The sequence below is a fragment of the Cydia pomonella genome, chromosome 25 (genome assembly GCF_033807575.1).
Source record: "Cydia pomonella isolate Wapato2018A chromosome 25, ilCydPomo1, whole genome shotgun sequence".
NCBI lineage: Eukaryota > Metazoa > Arthropoda > Insecta > Lepidoptera > Tortricidae > Cydia > Cydia pomonella.
In genome coordinates, this window is record NC_084727.1 from 8,688,619 (window position 1) to 8,710,049 (window position 21,431).

At 38.2% G+C, this 21,431-nt stretch overlaps 1 protein-coding gene across 1 annotated transcript in view; it reads right to left on the reverse strand.

The window, feature by feature from the left end:
* Window positions 1-21,431, reverse strand: part of LOC133531369 (1-phosphatidylinositol 4,5-bisphosphate phosphodiesterase epsilon-1-like) — a 208,189-nt gene that overhangs the window by 102,308 nt on the left and 84,450 nt on the right. The window contains exon 5 of the mRNA XM_061869533.1: window positions 7,913-8,086. Within this exon, the coding sequence (XP_061725517.1) occupies window positions 7,913-8,086 (174 nt within the window). The remainder of the gene's footprint in view (window positions 1-7,912; window positions 8,087-21,431) is intronic.

Consider the following 21,431-nt stretch of genomic DNA (forward strand, 5'->3'; position numbering starts at 1 on the left):
TCACCAGTTACGTCAACCAGACGTTTCGCGATTTCTCCAAAAAACATACTTTCTTAATTTTATTTTGACAGATGACACTATCCTAGCGCCTGAGATAATGTTAGGGAATAGCATCAATGTACAAAATTCTTCGTGCGTGTCGTCTTTAGGTATAACTTCTTTAGAGTAGAGTAGAGAGCATTTATTCGTGGCAAAATAAAATAAAAACAACAAGTAACATAACATGTAAGCCACGAAATGGTCCCGACTCATCGTGGTGCTAGCCTGGCTGGACTAGCGCTGGTCTTCCGTCGGGCCATGACCATGTGCAGCACGAAGCGTAACACAACATTTACAATAAATATATTTAAAAAACCGGCCAAGAGCATGTCGGGCCACGCTCAGTGTAGGGTTCCGTAGTTACTCTTCCGTCACAATAAGCTAAACTGGAGCTTAAAGTATATTAAATTGTTAACCAAGGGATGAAACGGTACCTTTCACGCCAGTTAAACAAATAGGCAAATTTGCATAATCAGTACCTAATTAAAGTAAGTCTTTTTACTATGAAGGGGAAACTTTTTGCGATAACTCAAAAACAGCTAAACTGATCATGTCCGCTATAGTTTTCATTTAATGTCTTTCTTAAGCTCTACTTTCACGATTTTTTTCATATTTTTTGAACCTATGGTTCAAAAGTTAGAGGGGGGGGACACATTTTTTTTACTTTCGGAGCAATTATCTCCGAATATATTTACTTTATCAAAAAATGTTTGTTGAAGACCCCTATTAGTTTTGAAAGAACTTTCCAACGATACCCCACACTGTAGGGTTGACGCAAAAAAAATTCACCCCCAACTTTACGTGTAGGGGAGGTACCCTCAAAAAAATTAAATTTTTAGATTTTATTGTACGACTTTATCGGCTTTATTGATTTATATATCCATGCCGAATTTCAGCTTTCTAGCACTAACGACCACGGAGCAAAGCCTCAGACAGACAGACAGACGGACATGGCGAAACTATAAGGGTTCCTAGTTGACTACGGAACCCTAAAAAATGACACATCATTAGACACATCACATACAAATTGGAAAGTAAAGAAGTAACTTTACACAACGAATTTATAGAATATACATTAAAAGAATTATTGAGCCCTAAAAACAAACAAATTGAAATCATCATAAATCATTAATAGGCAGAGTACTCGTATAATATAATATACAATTCCCTAATACATATTAAAAAATTACAATAAAGTTATAAATATTGCATTAAAAAAATACATTAATATTCAGTGCCCATCACACTCGCCGGGTTCCACGCTGCATCAAGAACCCTAAATACGTAGGTGGTTCAAGTACGCTAAAACGTGATGTTTGGTTTTCATTATTTTGGTAAATTGAACAAATATTAACACCAGAATGATCGCAGACTCCGACCGACTGATCGTAAGATCAGGCAGATCGTAAAGTTCCTAGGCATATCGTGGAACGTGAAAATCTTTGTCTCGTTCCCTGAATCAACGGAGCCCCGGGGCTCCTATTTCTGAATAGTTTGCCCTTCTGGCATCCGAAGCAACCTAACGAACCTATCCTACATATATATTTTAAGTAAGTAAGTAAGTAAATATTCTTTATTGCACCACAAAGAAAACAAATTTAAAAACAGATTTGTCTATTTTAATGTGACTACCGTCAAAACATTATACAGGAACATTACGGTCTGCCTAATCTTACGATCGGCCGCCATCATTTATACTCATCAAGAGATACCTACATAATATGATACATTGTGTAAATGACACTTCAAATTACTTAGCGATATTGTTATGGAAACCCGTCATCAGAAATGATAATGAATAACAACATATTATATGAGATAAAATAATTATTAGCTTTTTGCTAAAGGAGAACCTTTATTACCAAAAGTACAATTATTAATAAGAAAGGAGGAATTTCGTACAATGACCCACCTATTTCTATCTCTATTGCACGCGTATAATTCTATCGCTATCCCGCTCGTACAGTATCATTGACGTCGGCATCATGGGCGGGAGAGAAATAGGTACCTACATACGCATGCGATATACAGAGAAACAGACAGGTCAATGTACGAAATTCCTTGCGTAAGCGTCCTTTCTTTACATTATTGCGGGAACTTTATAGAGCCCAAATCACACACACAATACAGTACAGACAATTTTTCATATAATTTTTGAAATTTTTTTTTTTTTCTTTTACCGAACAAAAAAATAAATCACGTGGATTTAACTGATAAGAGGTTTCATACTTTCTGTCGTATTAACAATTTGTCTTAAATGTTTTATAAGCAACGTGTCATTTGATTCATCATCGTGAAGTGGCTAGTTAAGAATTAGTCATAAGAGTTTCTAGAATCTGTTCAATGAGGTCTTATTTTTATCTCATTAACAGGGTTTTTATGTAACTACCTAATTTGTATTCCAAGTTTCTCCAAAAAAACATTATAAAAATAAAACCTGTAATTTTTCACACTTAAATATACTTCAGGAGCCATGGCCACCACCATAAACTGTAAAAATATTGGTAACTAATTTGTTAGCACCTTGTATACTAATAAAATCTCATTTAAATAAGTTCAATGTTCCATATATGTATGTATGTATATACTTTATTGTACATAGAAATAAAAACGCGAAAAACACAGTTACAGAGTAAATTAAATACAACTAAGGCGAACTTATCCCTGTATGGGATCTCTTCCAGTAATAATATAATAATAATAATAATATAATATAAGTTCCATGTACAAGGTGGGCAAAACTTTTTTTTTACGTGATTTCGGAGTTGGTCCCATAGTAAGTTTCTCAGTATAATCCCAAAACCTCCCTGGCAACGGGAATGCACATATTTTTTGGCGACCTTGTATGTGTCATTTTCAACCAGAAGGGTACTTATTGTCGGTTTTTCCATATTACCTTTTGGTTGATAATGTCACATATAACTGGCAGTGTCATTGACGTGCACACAAAAGTGCAGTCGCAAAAAAAAAAAAACGAAAAGGCAGGCCGGTGGCAGCTCTTAGTGTACTCGGTCGATATTTATATAGAGCCGCTGCAAAAATTGTGAATGTAACAGTTTCTTATGAAAATCTTAACGTTTTATAACCACTACATGACTACACAACTTATTTATGATCTCTTCCTGCTTTTTGTGTATCAAAAAATTCTAATATTTTACTTGTTCATATAAATCAATAAATATTATAGGGACATTCTTACACGATGTGACTAACGGCCCGATTCGAAGAATGAGATACGATAACGATAAGTTCCTGTTTAGATAATTTCTCATTTAGATATCGTTTGTATGTCGTATACTTAATTGACAGAAGCAGCTCGATTCGGGCAACCAATGTCACTTTGACGTTAGAAATAGCGTAGATAGATCTTATTGGGATCACAGCGGAATAGAACTAAACGTCAATTTTGACATATATATATATAATATATACATATACATATATATATATATATACATACATATATACATATATATATATACATATTTAATTATCGATCTTTTAAATATATTTCCAAGATCTTAAACGTGTCTTAATCATTCTTCGAATCGGGCCCTAAGTCCCACGGTAAGCCAAAAAGGCTTGTGTTGTGAGTACAGACAACGATATATATATAATATACAACAAATTAAATACATAAAAAAAACATCCATGACTCAGGAACAAATATCTGTGCTCATGACATAAATAAATGTTCTTACCGGGATTCGACCCCAGGACCTTCGGCTTCATAAGCAGGGTCACTGCCTACTAGGCCAGACCGGGCGTCAAAATCCATATATACTACATCCGATATCGGATCGGATAATCTTAAAAACGCTCTAACCTTTCCAGTACAAAGGTGGTATTAACCTCTCCGTGTACATATTAATCAACCCGCGGCAATCGTATTTTTTTTAATTCCCCGCTCGTTGCTTCACTACACACATTACACTAATTTAGAGGAACGTGGACGACTGGTTCCTCATACAAACGTCGTCTTCATTTTCCTCTCTGAATATAGATTTTTAAAGAAAATAGATATGTAGCAGCACTTATGACGGGGTACTAGCCTTTCTTGAATAGGCAAGAATAAGTCCGTTTTCAATGCACTAACAGTTTATTTAGAAGGCATAGTATTACAACAAGCGGCAATATAAAGCACAAGCAGTAAATAAGAAGAAGCGATAGGATTTGCGAGCGATGTGTCTTATTATCTAGAGAACAAGTAACGTGCGTTCAATGTATCGTCTCGCGGTCGACTGGCGGGGCAGGCGGCCGTCGCAAGCGCAGCGTTATCGGTGCTTGCAATTGAGACATTTGTACTCGACTATTTCTTGCGACGACTGCCTTACGACCCGGCAACGACTGTTATAGGAATAAGTTGTAGTAGTAACTATCTATGCTATATAATATTAATATAGTAAATTAAATGTAGCTTAAATGATATTATGCAGTATCCATCTACTAATGTATACTGTACACTTCACTATAGATATATATTAACTATAGCTATGTCCCTTTGCTTGATTTCTTTCGATATTTTATTTTTACACATAGTTAGGAGGGAAAGACAAATTATATAAAAAAACAACGGGTTGCACTCCGGGAGTGCCGGCAGAAGTGGAAACTTGAATATGAATGTTGTGCATTTTTGATATTTTGGAATGGTTAGGGAATAATTTTGCACGAATTGCTTTAATTATTAGTATAAAAGTACTATTATTTATGTGGTAAAATACAATATTCATTTATTTCGCTATCGTAAACAAACATGACAATTTATATTACATTAAAAATTTAACTACTGGCTTCAATGACAACAGTTTTTCGATCAGGTCACGAGTCCGTCTTACGAATTTTCAATCTGTCGAATCTGTCGGTCACGTGATCTGTCGCGGGTTTAACATTTTTTCCCCATCACAAAAAGTGCACAGCGCCGCTAAAGAAGTTTTCACTTCAAAAATTAAAAGCTCCTGAAGGGTCCCACTGGTTGCCAGTTCACCGGACAATATCGGACTGTCAGATTTTCGCAAAAGCTGTCAATAGCGAATAACTGACAGGTCGATATCGGCCGGCGAACTGATAATCATCATCAGGTCACACAGGTATCTACATTTGAAATTATGCTAGTTATACATAATTCTAGATAAAAATTAACAGATGAAAGTTTACGGTTCCTTAAATTTAATAATAACCAAGCAATAGTGATTACATTTTGTTTAAATGATATCTTTCATAAAATAATCAACAGAATCAAAGTTTTTTAGCCAATATTGACTCGCTTTAAGTCAATACAATACAATACAAATACACTTTATTGCACACCTCAATACAGAAACAGTACAAATAATACAACACATAAAGAAGAGGTAAACAACAGGCGGTCTTATCGCTAAAAAGCGATCTGTCAATTTAATGTCATTAGGAATTTGTTGTATATTTTGGGCTCAATAACACTAGTGACTAGTGACTTTCGGACCTCCGCAAGTTGTTGAATAGGAGTCAAATTCAACACAAAATTGTGTAAAAATGTTTTCTATAATATCAATATTCAGGGAGGAAAAAGAAGACTACGTTTGTATGGGAAGGCGTTTTTGCACCGAAGCGTTGTTCAGAATAGATAACTAGTTTGAATATGTACTTTATAGCTTGGAAATAAAGTATATAATTGTATGAGCTTTCAGACTACTGTAATTTAAATGAGTACTTTATATCTCGGTAATAAGGAATACAATTGAATGAGTTTTGTTTGGCGATTTAGTGACAAAATAGGTGGGTATTGTTTCCTCTACAATTAATTACGTTTAAATACACGTGTAGGTGCGGCTTTCTAGTTAATACCATTGTAGCTAGTACATATGTTTGTTTTTTATGTTAAGCCCACGTTGCGAGAATATATTATGTGGGTCAAAGTGGAGAACAGACAACTGGATTAACCTTAATTACCAAGTATTAAATTAACCTTTTGAACGCCAATTACACCTAAAGGTGTCGTTGCTACTCGTACCCACAGCGCCAAGGACAACTATAGGTGTTATGGCGGACGCTGTAACCTTCAACAAGTAACCTTCAATAAGCAACCTTCGCACATTCGAGTAAGGTTTACATTAGCTCGCTTGCGCCCGGGAGCTTGGCGTTTGAGGGCTAAATAAAATATTATGGGACAATCTTGTCGCCGCCTGAGATAAATGGCAGACCTCAATCAATCAAACATTTATTCAGCAAATATGCCACAAGAAATAAAAATAACCAAAAATTACAAAATACAATTACGAATATGGAATCAATGAAATATTAGATACTTCATTAAAGATTCAGTCTCTTCAGTCTCTAAATGTCAAATTACACAAAAAAACTATGATAAAAAAATACAAATAATAAATACTAAAATGTAAAAGTCTATAAGTGTCAGAGATAAAATATAATAAAAAAAACGATAATTTAATTATCCTTGGAGATGTGAAGGGTCTCCAAGACTTGAATTTTTATATAAATAATTAAAAGACAAGATATTAAATCAGACAAACAGATAAGAACGGCAACCGAATATATACAGCAACTAATCTTAGGTAACTGACCTTATTTCCTACACACAGGCCCCTAAGAAAGGCATCAGTCGGCACTTCAGTATGACGAGCGCTCGGCCCCTCATAATAAGCTGATACCGTGATTACAGAGCGGTTGACAGGATTCACCAGACGGACAACCAGATCAATGGTAGACCTAATAGTGGTTGTGCACTAGGTACACGAGACGAACCGCAAAGAAGCATCAGGGTACAATTTTTTTATGTTATAGTATAGTCGGCAAACGAGCAGACGAGCCGCCTGATGGGACGTAGTCATCGCCACCCATGGACATATTATAAGCAACATTATAGGAGCCACTTTAGCGTTGCCGACCCTGGAGAACCCTAAACACCCGCTTCTTGAAGAAACCCATGTCGTAGCGCAAAGGAAATACCTCAGGAGGCAACTCACTCCACATTCTGCATGTTCTAGGAAGAAACGAGCGAGATGCCAGCTTGGTGTGCCATCTAAGAAGTGATGATGAGCTTTGCACCTTTGGCGGGAGGTGCGGTGATAAAAACGTGACGATGGCACCAATTAAAAAAGTTCTTCGGAGCATTCTCCATTGTACAGACAGTAGAATATGCAAAGAGAGCCAACGTCTATCCGAAGACAACTTGATGCATCTTGTATCCTGATGAAGCCTAGATACTGCAGTGCAGACATGTTTATGACGGGCAGAGTGACTTCTTTGCGATGCTCAGAGCCAGAGTAGCTTTTGGAAGGCTATTGGAAGCTTAGAAACCATAGCAGTAAGTAGGTAAGTTATATCAACTAATAAAAAAAAACATTTATTGCTGTTTTACACCATAATAATATAAGTATTATGTATCTTTATCCATACACTATATTTCTAGTAACTTTACACTAAATTTCATTTATATTACTATATATACTTCTTAACTAAGTGAATTGGCCACCGGTTTTCATCTCTTCCTTTTTACAGCTTGTCCTTCGACATAGGCCTCCTCTAAACCTTCCCATTATGTCCTGTCCTTTACAGTTCGTCTCCATGTTGGGCCAGCTATGTTTCTTATGTCGTCTTCCCAACGTTTAAATTGTCCTCCTTCGTTTCTTTTCCCATCCCACGGGTACCATTCAGTTACGAACCTTGTCCACTTTTTTGTTATTTTACTTAACATATGCCCTGTCATTTCACATTTGTAAGCAGGTTCAATGTTTTTAAATTTAGTTTTATTCTTTATAATTTGTAAACTAATCTTATCTCTGCGTTTTACTCCTAAACACTTCTTTCCATTCCATTTTGACACACTTTGATTTTAATTATTTTATTTATATCAACGAATACGTAGGTAACTGACCTCAGTTCCCTCAGGAAGGCTCCAAAGAAAGGCACCAGTCGGCACTCGGGCATGGCCAGCGCTCTCCCCAGCGCTCGCTCGTATTCAGCTGACAGAAGGGCAGCTGAGAGGAAATCCAGGGCTGGCAGCGGTTCGTCTGACACAGACGTCCAGAAGGACTTCAGCTTTGTTGATCTGGAAAGAGGAAAACTTCTGGTTAAACTACTAATGTTACACCGTTTCTTATGAAATTCCGTTAACTTCGGTGTATGGGTAAGTAAGTACGTTTAAAGAAACTAAATAGCGTAGTTAATATAAAAAAAAAATTGTTAAGATGGGTGCAGAGGCAGACCAAAAAAGAGATGGCGGGATGACCTCGACGCTTTTTGCAGCGGCTGGCGGGAACATGCTCCAAACCGTGACGAGTGGCGGAAGAAAGGGGATGCCTTTGCCCAACAGCGGGACACCAGATAGGCTATTTAATTTTTTTTTATAAAAGTAATTAAATGTTGCATATCTTATCTTATATCTTATCTTATCTTATCTTATCTTAGATTGAAACGGAGTGTTCATTGTAATGGACATTGGGTATTACGAGGTTAAGCGGGTGCTAATGACAAACAGTTTTTAGCTTAGCAGCCTGGACGTTTGCCAGTTGGAGCTTGAAGCGCTAGAGCTTATGGAAGACTTGTATTTAAAGTGTTTTAGTTCTATAGAGACGTTTATAAAATTAACTTAAACTCAAACATTTAGCAAACAACCACAAGGACACTTCTACAATCAGTTGTTTTACAAGCAATTATAATAAATCACCACCAAAATCTGATCGCTAGGCTACTTAAGAGCGTGCGACTTTCGCTCCGGAGGTCGCAGGACCCAACTAACGTACACGTGATGGGTCCTCTATACGATGGGCCATCATATGATACAGGCCCACTAAGATGGGCCAGCGTGTAGAGAGGTTAGTGGTGTCGGATGGCTTATGACGCGGCGGAATGGTGATGGGATGGCCACGGTGTTGGTTTTTCGTCCGCACATCAAAGATAAGGTACGCATGTACACGTGGCCCATTCTATAGTGCGTGCGCTCAACCAGCGCATGGCCATCTCGCTGGTCCAGCACCGAGTCATCGTGTAGAAGAGCCATAACCAGCGCATGGCCATCCTGCTGGTCCAGCGCTGGGCCATCGTGTAGTGAGCCATGAATAATAAAGATCAAGTGCGGGTAGTTCGTAAAACCCGCGCAGCAAGATGTTGATACAATTCCTCGCCAGTCTGCCTGTGACCACGAACGTAACGTCACGTTCGTAACTTCAGGCCAAGCCAAATAATAAATAAAAGTGTACGTGATTAGAGGATACGGGAGCTGAGATTAAAATATTTTAGGTGAAAATATCCGTCTCGCTAACGGAAGCGGCTCCGAAAACTAGTGCGATAAGGACAACGCCAGGTACGGTGAAAAATCCTGCGTAAAAATCTCAAACAACTTTGTTTCGTACTCGACTGTTCCCTCCTCCAAAACTTAACCAAATATAACGAAATTTTGATATGTAAATGGTAATGAAATTATCTGTGTCGGACTGTTTTGTTTTTTAGGCTAATTAATGTAAGTTTTGAATACCATGCTTCTCTTTGTGGCCTAGTAAATTAGTTCGTTCTTGCGAATATTTGAAGTTCACTAGCGCCTTAAGAAACAAAAATATAAAAAAAAAACGCAAAACAGTCTGACACAGATATTAATAATAATAATCTGTGTTGAAAAATCATCGCTCTAGCTTCAAAAACCACGGAGGAAACAGTCGAGTACGTTTGTATGGAGAAATGACCACTCCTGTTGCCTCTTAACTCTCTTAAGTCCCGAATTAGTTTTAAAATTATGAGTGAAAATCGTGTTAGTTTAAATAAACTTATGAAGTGTATCACGTTACTAAACATTAATTACTTTTTACGTTAGATAATCATTTATTGTTACAAAAATTCACTACAAAAACAAATTTAAAATATATACAACAAACAACATAAACTAAGCCAATTAACCGCTATTACGAAATTGTGAGTTGGAGTAGCTTAAAATGTTTATTTTCCCTATAAATAACGTTGTTATTGATAAAATGATTTTATGATAGGAAAGAAAAATATTTATTGTAATAACTCTCTGCATACAGCGCCATCTATCGGCAAATTATCTAAAGATAATTCTCTATCATGTATTGTGAAACGATTTCTAAAATTGTTGCAACTAGTTGCGTCCAATCGCGCGCGTGATGCGAACTCATCAACCAATCGCGTTGCGGCGTTAGACTGCACGATTGGCTCGAATTCGTGTGCGTGACACCGCTGTACTGGCCCCATTCTTATTGTCCGTAAAGCCCGTCCTTAGATATATGTCAATACTTACTATAAAAATACAGATAGGTTTTAGGATAGCTAATTAAAATAATGGTAAGTAGAAAACAAGTCGATTTATTTACTTAAAATGTTTATTTTTGTGTACAGACGATTTCAATCATCTTTCTAAGCCGATGTTCTAAAAATATACCGGGGGTGGGGCCTATAACAGAGGAAAAATACCAAGCTGTAGGCGGGACTCCTCGAACTGACCAACATTTATTCAGAGACTTTTAAAAATAACTTGTTTTGATTTTTAGCACACTTGAAAGTTTATTGCTAAGACGCAATTTATTGCGAATTTAGTGTGACCAACAACGTACGTTGAAAATAATATTTATTTTTGTGTACAGCTGGCTACTCAGTTAAATTGTGGGACATTCTACCAATGGATGTAAGGAAATCGCAATCTGTTGCCTCACTCAAGGAGAAGTTGAAAAAGTTGTTGTTACTGGACTCCTGATGTTAGAACTGAGTACTTTTTAGGGTTCCGTAGCCAAATGGCATAAAACGGAACCCTTATAGTTTCGCCATGTCCGTCTGTCTGTCTGTCTGTCTGTCTGTCTGTCTGTCTGTCTGTCCGAGGCTTTGCTCCGTGGTCGTTAGTGCTAGAACGCTGAAATTTGGCATGGATATACAAATCAATAAAGCCGACAAAGTCGTACAATAAAATCTAAAAAATTTTTTTTTTTAGGGTACCTCCCCTACACGTAAAGTGGGGCTGAATTTTTTTTTTTCGCTTCAACCCTAGAGTGTGGGGTATCGTTGGAAAGGTCTTTCAAAACTAATAGGGGTTTTCAAGAAACATTTTTTGATAAAGTGAATATATTCGGAGATAATCGCTCCGAAAGAAAAAAAAATGTGTCCCCCCCCCTCTAACTTTTGAACCACAGGTCCAAAAAATATGAAAAAAATCGTGGAAGTAGAGCTTAAGAAAGACATTAAATGAAAACTATAGCGGACATGATGAGTTTAGCTGTTTTTGAGTTATCGCAAAAAGTTTTCCCTTCATAGTAAAAAAACTTCAATTAGGTACTGATTATGCAAATTTGCCTATTTGTTTAACTCGGGTGAAAGGTACCGTTTCATCCCTTGGTTAACAATTTACTATACTTTAAGCTCCAGTTTAGCTTATTGTGACGGAAGAGTAACTACGGAACCCTACACTGAGCGTGGCCCGACATGCTCTTGGCCGGTTTTTATTTATATGTATATCATATGTTTATGTATGTATTTTATATATAGGTTAGGTATTATAAGTCCTTATTACACAAATTGACTAACTCCCACGGTAAGCTCAATAAGGCTTGTGTTGAGGGTACTTAGACAACGATATATATAATATATAACTATTTATAAATACTTAAATACATAGAAAACACCCATGACTCAGGAACAAATATCCGTAGTCATCACAGGAATAAATGCCTTTACCAGGTTTTGAACCCGGGACCATCGGCTTGATAGGCAGGGTCTCTACCCACTAGGCCAGACCGGTCGTCAAATATATATGTATATGTTAAAGTTTGCGTATTCATACTACTGGTTTTCTACTTTTTAGGGTTCCGTAGTCAACTAGGAACCCTTATAGTTTCGCCATGTCCGTCTGTCTGTCTGTCTGTCCGAGGCTTTGCTCCGTGGTCGTTAGTGCTAGAAAGCTGAAATTTGGCATGGATATATAAATCAATAAAGCCGACAAAGTAGTACAATAAAATCTAAAAATTTTTTTTTTAGGGTACCTCCCCTACCCGTAAAGTGGGGGAGAACATTTTTTTTTGCTTTAACCCTACAGTGTGGGATATCGTTGGAAAGGTCTTTCAAAACTAATAAGGGTCTTCAACAAACATTTTTTGATAAAGTGAATATATTCGGAGATAATTGCTCCGAAAGAAAAAAATATTGTGTCCCCCCCCCTCTAACTTTTGAACCATAGGTCCAAAAAATATGAAAAAAATCGTGGAAGTAGAACTTAAGAAAGACATTAAATGAAAACTATAGCGGATATGATCAGTTAAGCTGTTTTTGAGTTATCGCAAAAAGTTTCCCCTTCATAGTAAAAAGACGTACCTACACCCACAGTTCATCACAATCTATGATACTTTAAGCTCCAGTTTATAGCTTATTGTGACGGAAGAGTAACTACGGAACCCTACTCTGAGCATGGCCCGACATACTCTTGGCCGGTTTTTAATTTATTTTATCATTATTTATTGCTCTTGTCCTACTTTATGTGTATCCAAAATTCTCATATTGCTACTGTTCATATTGATTTGTCTTTTACCTGTTAGTGTTTGACCATTCGGATTATCGCAAAAGTTAGCTGGAAGAGATCCCTTTTAGAGATAAGTTCGCCTTTGTACATAGAAAAGAGTAGAGAGATACTTCATTTTACCAAAAATGATTTTTGTCAGAAAAGATTTAATGTTGCAATAACATGTAATTATTGACCAAACATAACATCTTTCTCGCGTTGTCTCGGCATTTTGCCACGGCTCATGGGAACCTGGGGTCCGCTTGGCAAAGAATCCCAAGAATTGGCGTAGACACCAGTTCTTACGAAAGCGAATCCCATCTGACCTTCCCAGAGGGTAAATTAGGCCTTATTGGGATAAGTCCGGTTTCCTCACGATGTTTTGCTTCACCAAAAAGCGACTGGTAAATATCGAGTGATATTTCGTACATAAGTTCCGAAAAACTCATTGGTACGAGCCGGGGAATCCGCGACCTCAGGATTGCAAGTCGCACGCTCTTACCGCTAGGCCACCAGCGCTTTTTTTGATCAAACATAACAAAAATAAAGAAATACTTACAGCCGTCAGGTTGAATTTAAAAAATACCGGTCCGGATCGGTCGTAATTCGTTTACGAAGCTATGTTGGTCGCGACTGCGGCGATGCAATAGCTAGCGGCTAGTGACGTAACCCTATAGACATACCGATATCGATACCAGTTGATCCGTCCGTCTAATGTAACTTCACCGATTTGACAGAGTGCGGAATCGCGGCCATTTTTTTGTTTTGTTTTTTTTTTTTTGAAATGTAATAATATACAGCATTACAGTCGAGACCAAAGCACTGTACAATTCAGATTACATACTAGGAAAAACAGATCACAATCAACTTTCGTCTATCACCTCGCAATACCGCAGACACATCTGATACACAGCCGTCCATCGACTTGCAAACATATCACAATCTGGTGCCCATGACAGAAGGGAGTTCAGCAGCCTTAGAGCCCGCACAGCAGGCGAGTTTTTATGTGCTACAGTGCGTGTAATTGGAACGGCCAAAAGCTTGTGACTTCGCGGTCGCAGGAGATTTTTGGGCACAAATGGAATAGCGAGTCTAACAGTTCGTCCTACCAGTTCAGGACAGTCTGTCTCGCCACGTAAAACTCCACATGCTGTCACCAGGAGATTGTAATTGCGTCTGACTGCAAGGGAATTAAAACCTAATGATCCTAACAAGTACTGAACGTGAATGTCCTATTAAAATATGGCGCTTTTACACTTTGTCGTTACCAAGTCGACACGGTCAGGTGTATTGTTATGTCAAGCCCGTGGACAACCTGTATGTCCTAGTGGGTTCCCTGCCTATAAAGCCGATGGTCCCGGGTTCAAATCCTAGTAAGGGAATTAATTCGTGTGATGAGCACACATACTTGTTCCTGAGTCATGAGTGTTATAAATATTTAAATATGACATAAATTAAATAGTAGTCTAAGTACCCACAACACAAACCTTATTGATCTTACTGAGGGACTTAGGGTCGGTTGCACCAAACCGTCTGTCACCGTTAAACCGTTCACTAAATTTTATTGTATGGGAAGTTTCATAATCTCTGCTGCGTTACGTTGATCAGTCCGTTAACTGTGGTTGGTGCAACTGGCCCTTAGTCAATTTGGTCGTATAATATTGTTAGGATTAATATTTGTATCTAGCTATTATAGTTGTAGCGTATAGCCTGTTTACGCAGTCAGTGTCCATTTGTTTCTATATCTATAATATGTACCTACCTAGTACCTACATACGTATGCATGTATAGCGCATCGCGCGGACCAATAAACGTTAGTTAGCAACCGACCGTGTGCGTGTATCATTCTCCGAGTCCTAACCTCAAACCTAACAAATATTTATTTATTTTGTGAAATTCAACTAGGCGTGTCTTAGGATTGTCAAGTAAATATATTTAAATTATCCTCGTTACGCCCACCATACGAAATTTTCCTATTATTAATTTGAACATTGTTGTGCAATGAATTGGGATGAATTTCGTTTATTTGAAAAAGCTATGAAACAACAAATGTCAGTTTATTTGGTTTTTGATAGGTTCGATTGATTCTGAGTGTATATTGTAAAGGACATTGGGCTTTAGGAGGTTAACTTAATTTCGGCATAAGTTTTTTTTATACCACGTCGGTGGCAAACAAGCATACGGCCCGCTTGATGATAAGCAGTCACCGCAGCCTCCGGACGCCTGCAACACCAGAAGTGTTACATGCGCGTTGCCGACCCTTTAAAAACCTGTACACTCCTTTTTTGAAGAACCCCATACTGTAGACCCTCGGGAAAACCTCGGAAGGGAGCTCATTCCACTGCATGCCGGAGCGTCCGCGGGAGGAAATTCCTCTTGAACCGCACAGTACGCGACCATTTAGGCTCTAGGGTGTGAGGATGAACACCCTGCCGACGGCGAACGGTGCGGTGATAGAAAGTGGCCGTTGGCATCATGTCAAACAATACGCTGCAAATGCTTACATACACATAACTAAGCTTCACATTGCATATATCTATTGTAAATAACACATCCTGATTAAATTATTTTACACATATTTATTTTACAATTTTATTTAAAACGCCGTCACGAAACGTCGGCGGTAATTTTAAAACTTAATTACACGCGACTAAGTCCCATTTAAATAAATAATAATAAGTTAAAGTTGTAAAAAAATAAATTAGAGTTTTTCAATGGCTATAATGATTGTTATGAGTAGCGCGGTAATTTATACATAATGCTTAATGAGTCTTCATTGTAATAACCAATTTAAACTGAAGTTTTACAACCATTCTTATGAATAAACTACACAAAAGCCCTATAAACTGTTTTAGCTTGTCTGTAGAAATGAAAATGCCATAAAAACGCATTTTATGGATGACAATTTAAAATAATGCCTGTGCCGTAAAAACATAGAGTTTGATGACTACAATTAAAACCATGACGAGTAGTGTGCGTTAGTCTAGAACTATTTTAAGGCTGCACCCGACGCCAGCGGCCTCGCGCGTTTGGGCAGAACTTATACCCCTTACCGCACCACCTGCTTGAAAAATTCGAGCGCGAAAAACTATGCTTTCGAAATAGAATTTCGCTTGCTCGCGCGCGGAACGCAGCACAGGTCAGTCTAGCAACACGACTTACCCCGCACTGACTATACGGACGAGAGCTGAGGGCCTATCGTGAACCACGTTCGACGTGTTGCCTCCCTATCACACTTACGTACAAATTTACAAGTGCGACAGAGAGGTAACACGTCGAACGTGGTTCGCGGAAGGCCCTCAGGGTAATGGTAGGAACCGAGGCAGGATTATGGCTTATTTTGTTAGGAATTGAGGCACAGTTTTATGAATTTCCAAAAAGAAAGAAAACAAAATCATTTTATAGTGTTTTGTGAGAAAGATTGCAAAGTTTCATATATTTTCAATAAAAGTTGCAGTAGTAATAAGGATACAACAGAAAGAAATAGGGGTGACTACAAGATTTTGTTTCTTCACTTATTTGAATTAAAATAGATTTTCAGAAAAACCATAATATTTCTCATATCTTGTAGTTTATTATATATTTTTTCTGCTCAGAAAGTATCATGTTTAATATAAAAAATGGTTAAGAGTAACTCAGTTTTACGTTAGTTTGTGGGAGGAGGAGCCTTAAGCACTAAACCGTAGCTACAAATGTGGTAATTACTGATTACTTAATTTAATATTTAGGACCTAGTCAACTTAACGATTTTTTCCAGAATATAAAATACAACCTGAATTACTGAGGGAATAGCTACCTGTGATATTTCCTTTTCGTTATGGCTTGGGGTTCTTCAAGAACGAGTAGTCTGGGTTCTCAAGGGTCGACAACGGATAAGTGACACTTCTGATATTTTTTATGACCATGGGCGGCGATGACCGCTTACTTTGATATTGATGGCTTTAAAATCTTTCTTTATGACTTACAGGCTAATTCGAGCATATACTGATTTAAGAATGATATTTTTTTTTATATTACGTTGGTGGCAAACAAGCATACGGCATTACACAAATTGACTGAAGTTCCACAGTAAGCTCAATAAGGCTTGTGTTGTGGGTACTTAGGCAACGATATATATAATTTTAAATTTAATAATATTAATCCTGAATCTCTTTTAAAAGATGCCGCTGCTATCGATTGGTCTCCTGTGCTCTCGACCTCATCAACTGACGCTAAGGTTTCTCTGTTTAATGATGCGATTCTGGGGCTCTTTGACAAGCATGCGCCTGTTCATACTGTTAGAGTAAGGCGTCCACCGGCTCCTTGGATCACTGAGGGCGTCCGAATGGCAATGAGAAGGAGGAACAGAGCTTTCGGGCTCTTTAAACGTGACCGCACGGATGAGAACTGGAATCTCTTTAAATCAGCTCGTAATCGTTGCAACCAGATGGTACGTGCAGCGAAGCGACGATTTATTCACCGTAATGTTTCCTCTTCGTCTATGGCCGATGTTTGGAAATTCCTCAGATCTCTTGGCCTGGGAAAATCCCCCAACAGTTTTAATGGCAGTTCCTTTTCTCTCAATGACCTTAACAGGCATTTTTCCTCCGCTCCTTCTGTTGACACCGCTACTAAGGCCATTACACTTTCTAACATCTCTTCTTTGATTTCTCTTATCTCAGATTCTTTCTCATTCTGTCCTGTTTCTGAATTTGACATAAAGGTCATTATTAAAGCTATCAAGTCAAAAGCCGTAGGTTGTGATGATGTGAGTCGTTACATGATTGTGTCGGTCCTCGACTGCGTACTTCCTGTACTTGCTGACATTATCAACACTTCACTGGCCACTGGTGAATTCCCTTCTCTTTGGCGTAAAGCATTTGTGATTCCACTGCCTAAAATTAGTAATCCCACCACTCTCAGTAACTTTCGGCCCATTTCAATTCTTCCTTTCCTCTCGAAAATAGCTGAGGCAGTTGTTCATAAACAACTTTCCGTCTTCGTTTACTCGCATAACCTTTTAAGCCCTTTGCAGTCAGGTTTCCGACCAAGTCATAGCACCAGTACTGCGCTTCTCAAGGTAACAGAAGACATCAGGCGAGGCATGGAGAGGCAAATGGTCACGGTGCTTATTCTTATTGACTTTTCTAACGCGTTTAATACCGTTGACCATGACATTCTCCTTGCCTTGCTCAAACATATGAGTGTCTCTGAAATAGCCCTTAACTGGTTTGCTGCCTACTTGCGAGGCCGCCAGCAGGCAGTCCGAGTTGCCCGGTCTTTTTCTGACTGGTGTGACCTGGCGACTGGCGTGCCTCAAGGAGGTATCTTATCTCCACTTCTTTTTTCTACTTTTATTAATTTTATCACACCTGACCTTCGCTGTTCCTACCATCTGTATGCTGATGACTTGCAACTCTACGACCAGTGCTCCGTGACTGACGTTCCAACTTGCATTGGTAAACTAAACCTAGACCTTTTACATATCCAGCAGTGGTCCGAGAGGTTTGGCCTCTTTGTAAATCCGTCTAAGTGCCAAGCTATTGTTATAGGTAGTTCCAAACAGCTTACTAAACTAGACTTGGACGCACTTGCACCAGTAAACTTTAACGGCTCCCCAATAATATTTAGTCAAAGTGTTAAAGACCTGGGTGTTCTTTTAGACAGTACCTTGAGTTGGAGAGCACAGGTTACTGAAATCAGCCGTAAGGTCATGGGCTCACTTCATTCTCTCAACAAAATGAAGCACTTCTTACCGATCAAAACTAAAGTTGCACTAATTAACACCCTTATACTGCCCATTATTGATTATGGTGATGTGTGTTATCCGGACTTAAACGAAGAGTTGCTCGATAAATTGGACCGCCTGCTTAATAACTGCATTCGCTTCGTTTTTTGCCTCCGCAAATATGATCACGTTTCTTCTTTTCGCGCACAACTTGGCTGGCTTCCCATTCGTCAACGACGCAATATTCGCTTGCTTTCCACTCTTTTTTCTGTGCTTAACGATCCACATTCTCCTGAATACCTCAAATCCTTCTTTCAATATTATGGCGTTACCCGCGACCGTCAACTTCGCTCTTCTGGCAATATGTCTCTGTCCATCCCTCTTCACCGGACTGGGTTCATGTCAAATTCGTTCACCGTGCAGGTGGCGCGTCTTTGGAATGGACTTCCTTTTTACATCAAAAATGCACCAAATAAGTTCGCTTTCAAAAAATCATTACGTGCTTTCTTTGCTAGCAGAATGAAAGATTCTTAATGTATTTATTTATTAGCTTCAGATGTTTCGTCTTTATATATATGTATATATATATACATATTTATTTATATATGTATGTGTGTATTATGTTTGTATGTATATGTTATTTTATGTATTTTTGCTTGATTTGTTTTGCTATTGTAATTGTAGCACCGCTCTCAATCTCTCTGCTTAGCCTTAAGGTTGACTGGTAGAGAATGCCTCGTGGCATTAAGTCCGCCTTTTGTACTATAAGATTGTTTTCTTTTGTGCAATAAAGATTAAATAAAATAAAATAAAATAAATAATATATAAATATTAATAAATACTTAAATACATAGCAAAAACCTGAAACATCAATATCCGTGCTCGTCACACGAATAAATGCCCTTACCAGGATTTGAACCCGGGACCATCGGCTTCATAGGCAGGGTCACTACCCACTTGGCCAGACCGGTCTTCAAATCATGTTAGTTATCGTACATATCGCTCGTACTTGTCCGTACATGTATCGGTGCGGGCGACACGCACAATAACTAAATGTATATGTAATATAAATGCAATATATCATATATATTTTAACTTTTCTCTTTGCATAATTTTTACATGTTTCAATTTAGCCAGATAGCTGACAGGTTGAGAATGCCATTGGCTATTAAGTCCGCCAATTGTACATCATTTTGTATTTTGTGCAATAAAGATTAAATATATAAATAAAACTGATCCACTAACTGACTGGTTTGAAGACCGGTCTGGCCTTGCCTATAAAGCTGATGGTCCCGGGTTCGAATCCCGGAAGGGCATTTATTTATGTGATGAGCACAGATTGAGACAATATTTATATATTATATTACATATGTTAACGGCCCCCATCATGGGACATTTAAGACAAAATTAGGAGTATTTTTGATATTTCAAAAGTGGAATGTCTAATTTGTCCTTAAAAAGTTTAGTGTAGTTTTATTTTTGTATAGTCTGTATTTAGATTAATTGTAATTTTAAGTTTTTATTTATTGTTTCTGACATGTTTTTGTACCTTATTTAAATAAAATTTATTTGTCCTTTACGTTTTCTATGTATTTAATGAAAACTACTGCAATTGGTTTCAATATTATTAACCAATTAAAACTGTGGTTTTTTGCTCCAGTCATGGAATGTATGGCGCCATTCACTTTCGAAGTAACAAATATAAATGAAAAATTAAACTTAAGCAGCTCTTTGGCTCTTGTTTATGGTAAAATGTCGCCAGCGATTAAAAACTGATGGTAAATACTTGTTTTACAGGATTTGTCTATACCATCCCATTACTGGTGCCTGTTCCATTGTTTACTATATATATCGTTGTCTGAGTATGCACAACACAAACCTTCTAACTTCTTGAGCTTACTATGGGGCTTAGTTAAATTGTGTAAGAGTGCCCAGAATTATTTTATAGCTAAAAATAATTTACACTCAATTAATCGATAGTTGTCAGTCAATCGATAATGATCCCATCCCTATTGTAGAGTTGTGCGCGCGAACTCAGCTGAAAAGGAACGATAAAAACTAAAAAGAAATATTACAACTGTTATTATTTGGTGCAAGTCTGAGGCGGTTGGATAATGGATACAAACTCCTATATTCGTAAAACATCACAAGCCTCTTATCTTATCTTATCTTCTAATTACCGAGGGCCCTTGCGGATACACTTCGACCCATAGGGATCTTTTGTGTAGTTGCCCCCTAAGGAAAGACCCATTAGCTACTCAAGAGCCTTTTTGACCATTTCCATGTGTCGGATGATGGTGCTTATGGGTAGCCTTTTGAATTCCTTTGGTTCCAGATAGCCTGCTCCAAAGTCTTTCATTCTTTGTCTGGCGAGGGCGTGACATTCACACATTAGGTGTGTTACTGTCTCTTCCTCTTCACCACACATTCGACAATCGGTGTTGTCAGAGTGTCCCATCCTGGCCAAAACCCCTTTGACCCCATAATGGCCCGTAAACACCCCTGTTATAATTTGGAGTTGTCTCCTGCTAAGTTTCCATAGCTTTTTGCTCCAACCGGAGTCTACTTCTGGTATGAAGAGCTTTGAGTGTTTTAGACCCGTCAGACTGTCCCATTCTTTTTGGTGTCTCGTCCTAGTGTGGTATTTAATAGCCGTTATAATGGTTCCCTGTGAGAGCCCCACGAATGGTTCCGGACCTCCGGACAAGCCTCACTTATGTTGTATTAAACTAATAAAAAAATGCTAACGGAATGGTGGCCGCTTTTATGGCTCCTCTACACGATGGCCCAGTGTAGGCCAGTCCAAGCGACGCGTTTATGCGTTAGAGGGAGCAAGTGATATTGCTATCTCATTCCACTGCATAGCGGCGTCCCTTAGACTGGCGTACGATGGGCCATCGTGTAGAGGAGCCCTCAGACGAAAGGAGTGCCTGGCCTCCGTTGGCTCGTTGGGTGGACGACATTCGGAAGATTGCGGGGCACTTCTGGATGAGATTGGCTCAGGACCGGGATGTGGCGTACTGGAAGAGAGGCCTATGCTCAGCAGTGGGCGATAAAAGGCTGATATGATGATGATGATGAAACTAATACGATAGTCACTTATATTTTTTATATATTTAATTTAAATTTTATTGAATAAAATGAAATTAAGATTACTTATAAAATAAAACTACAAAAAAAAAGTAATAACATAAA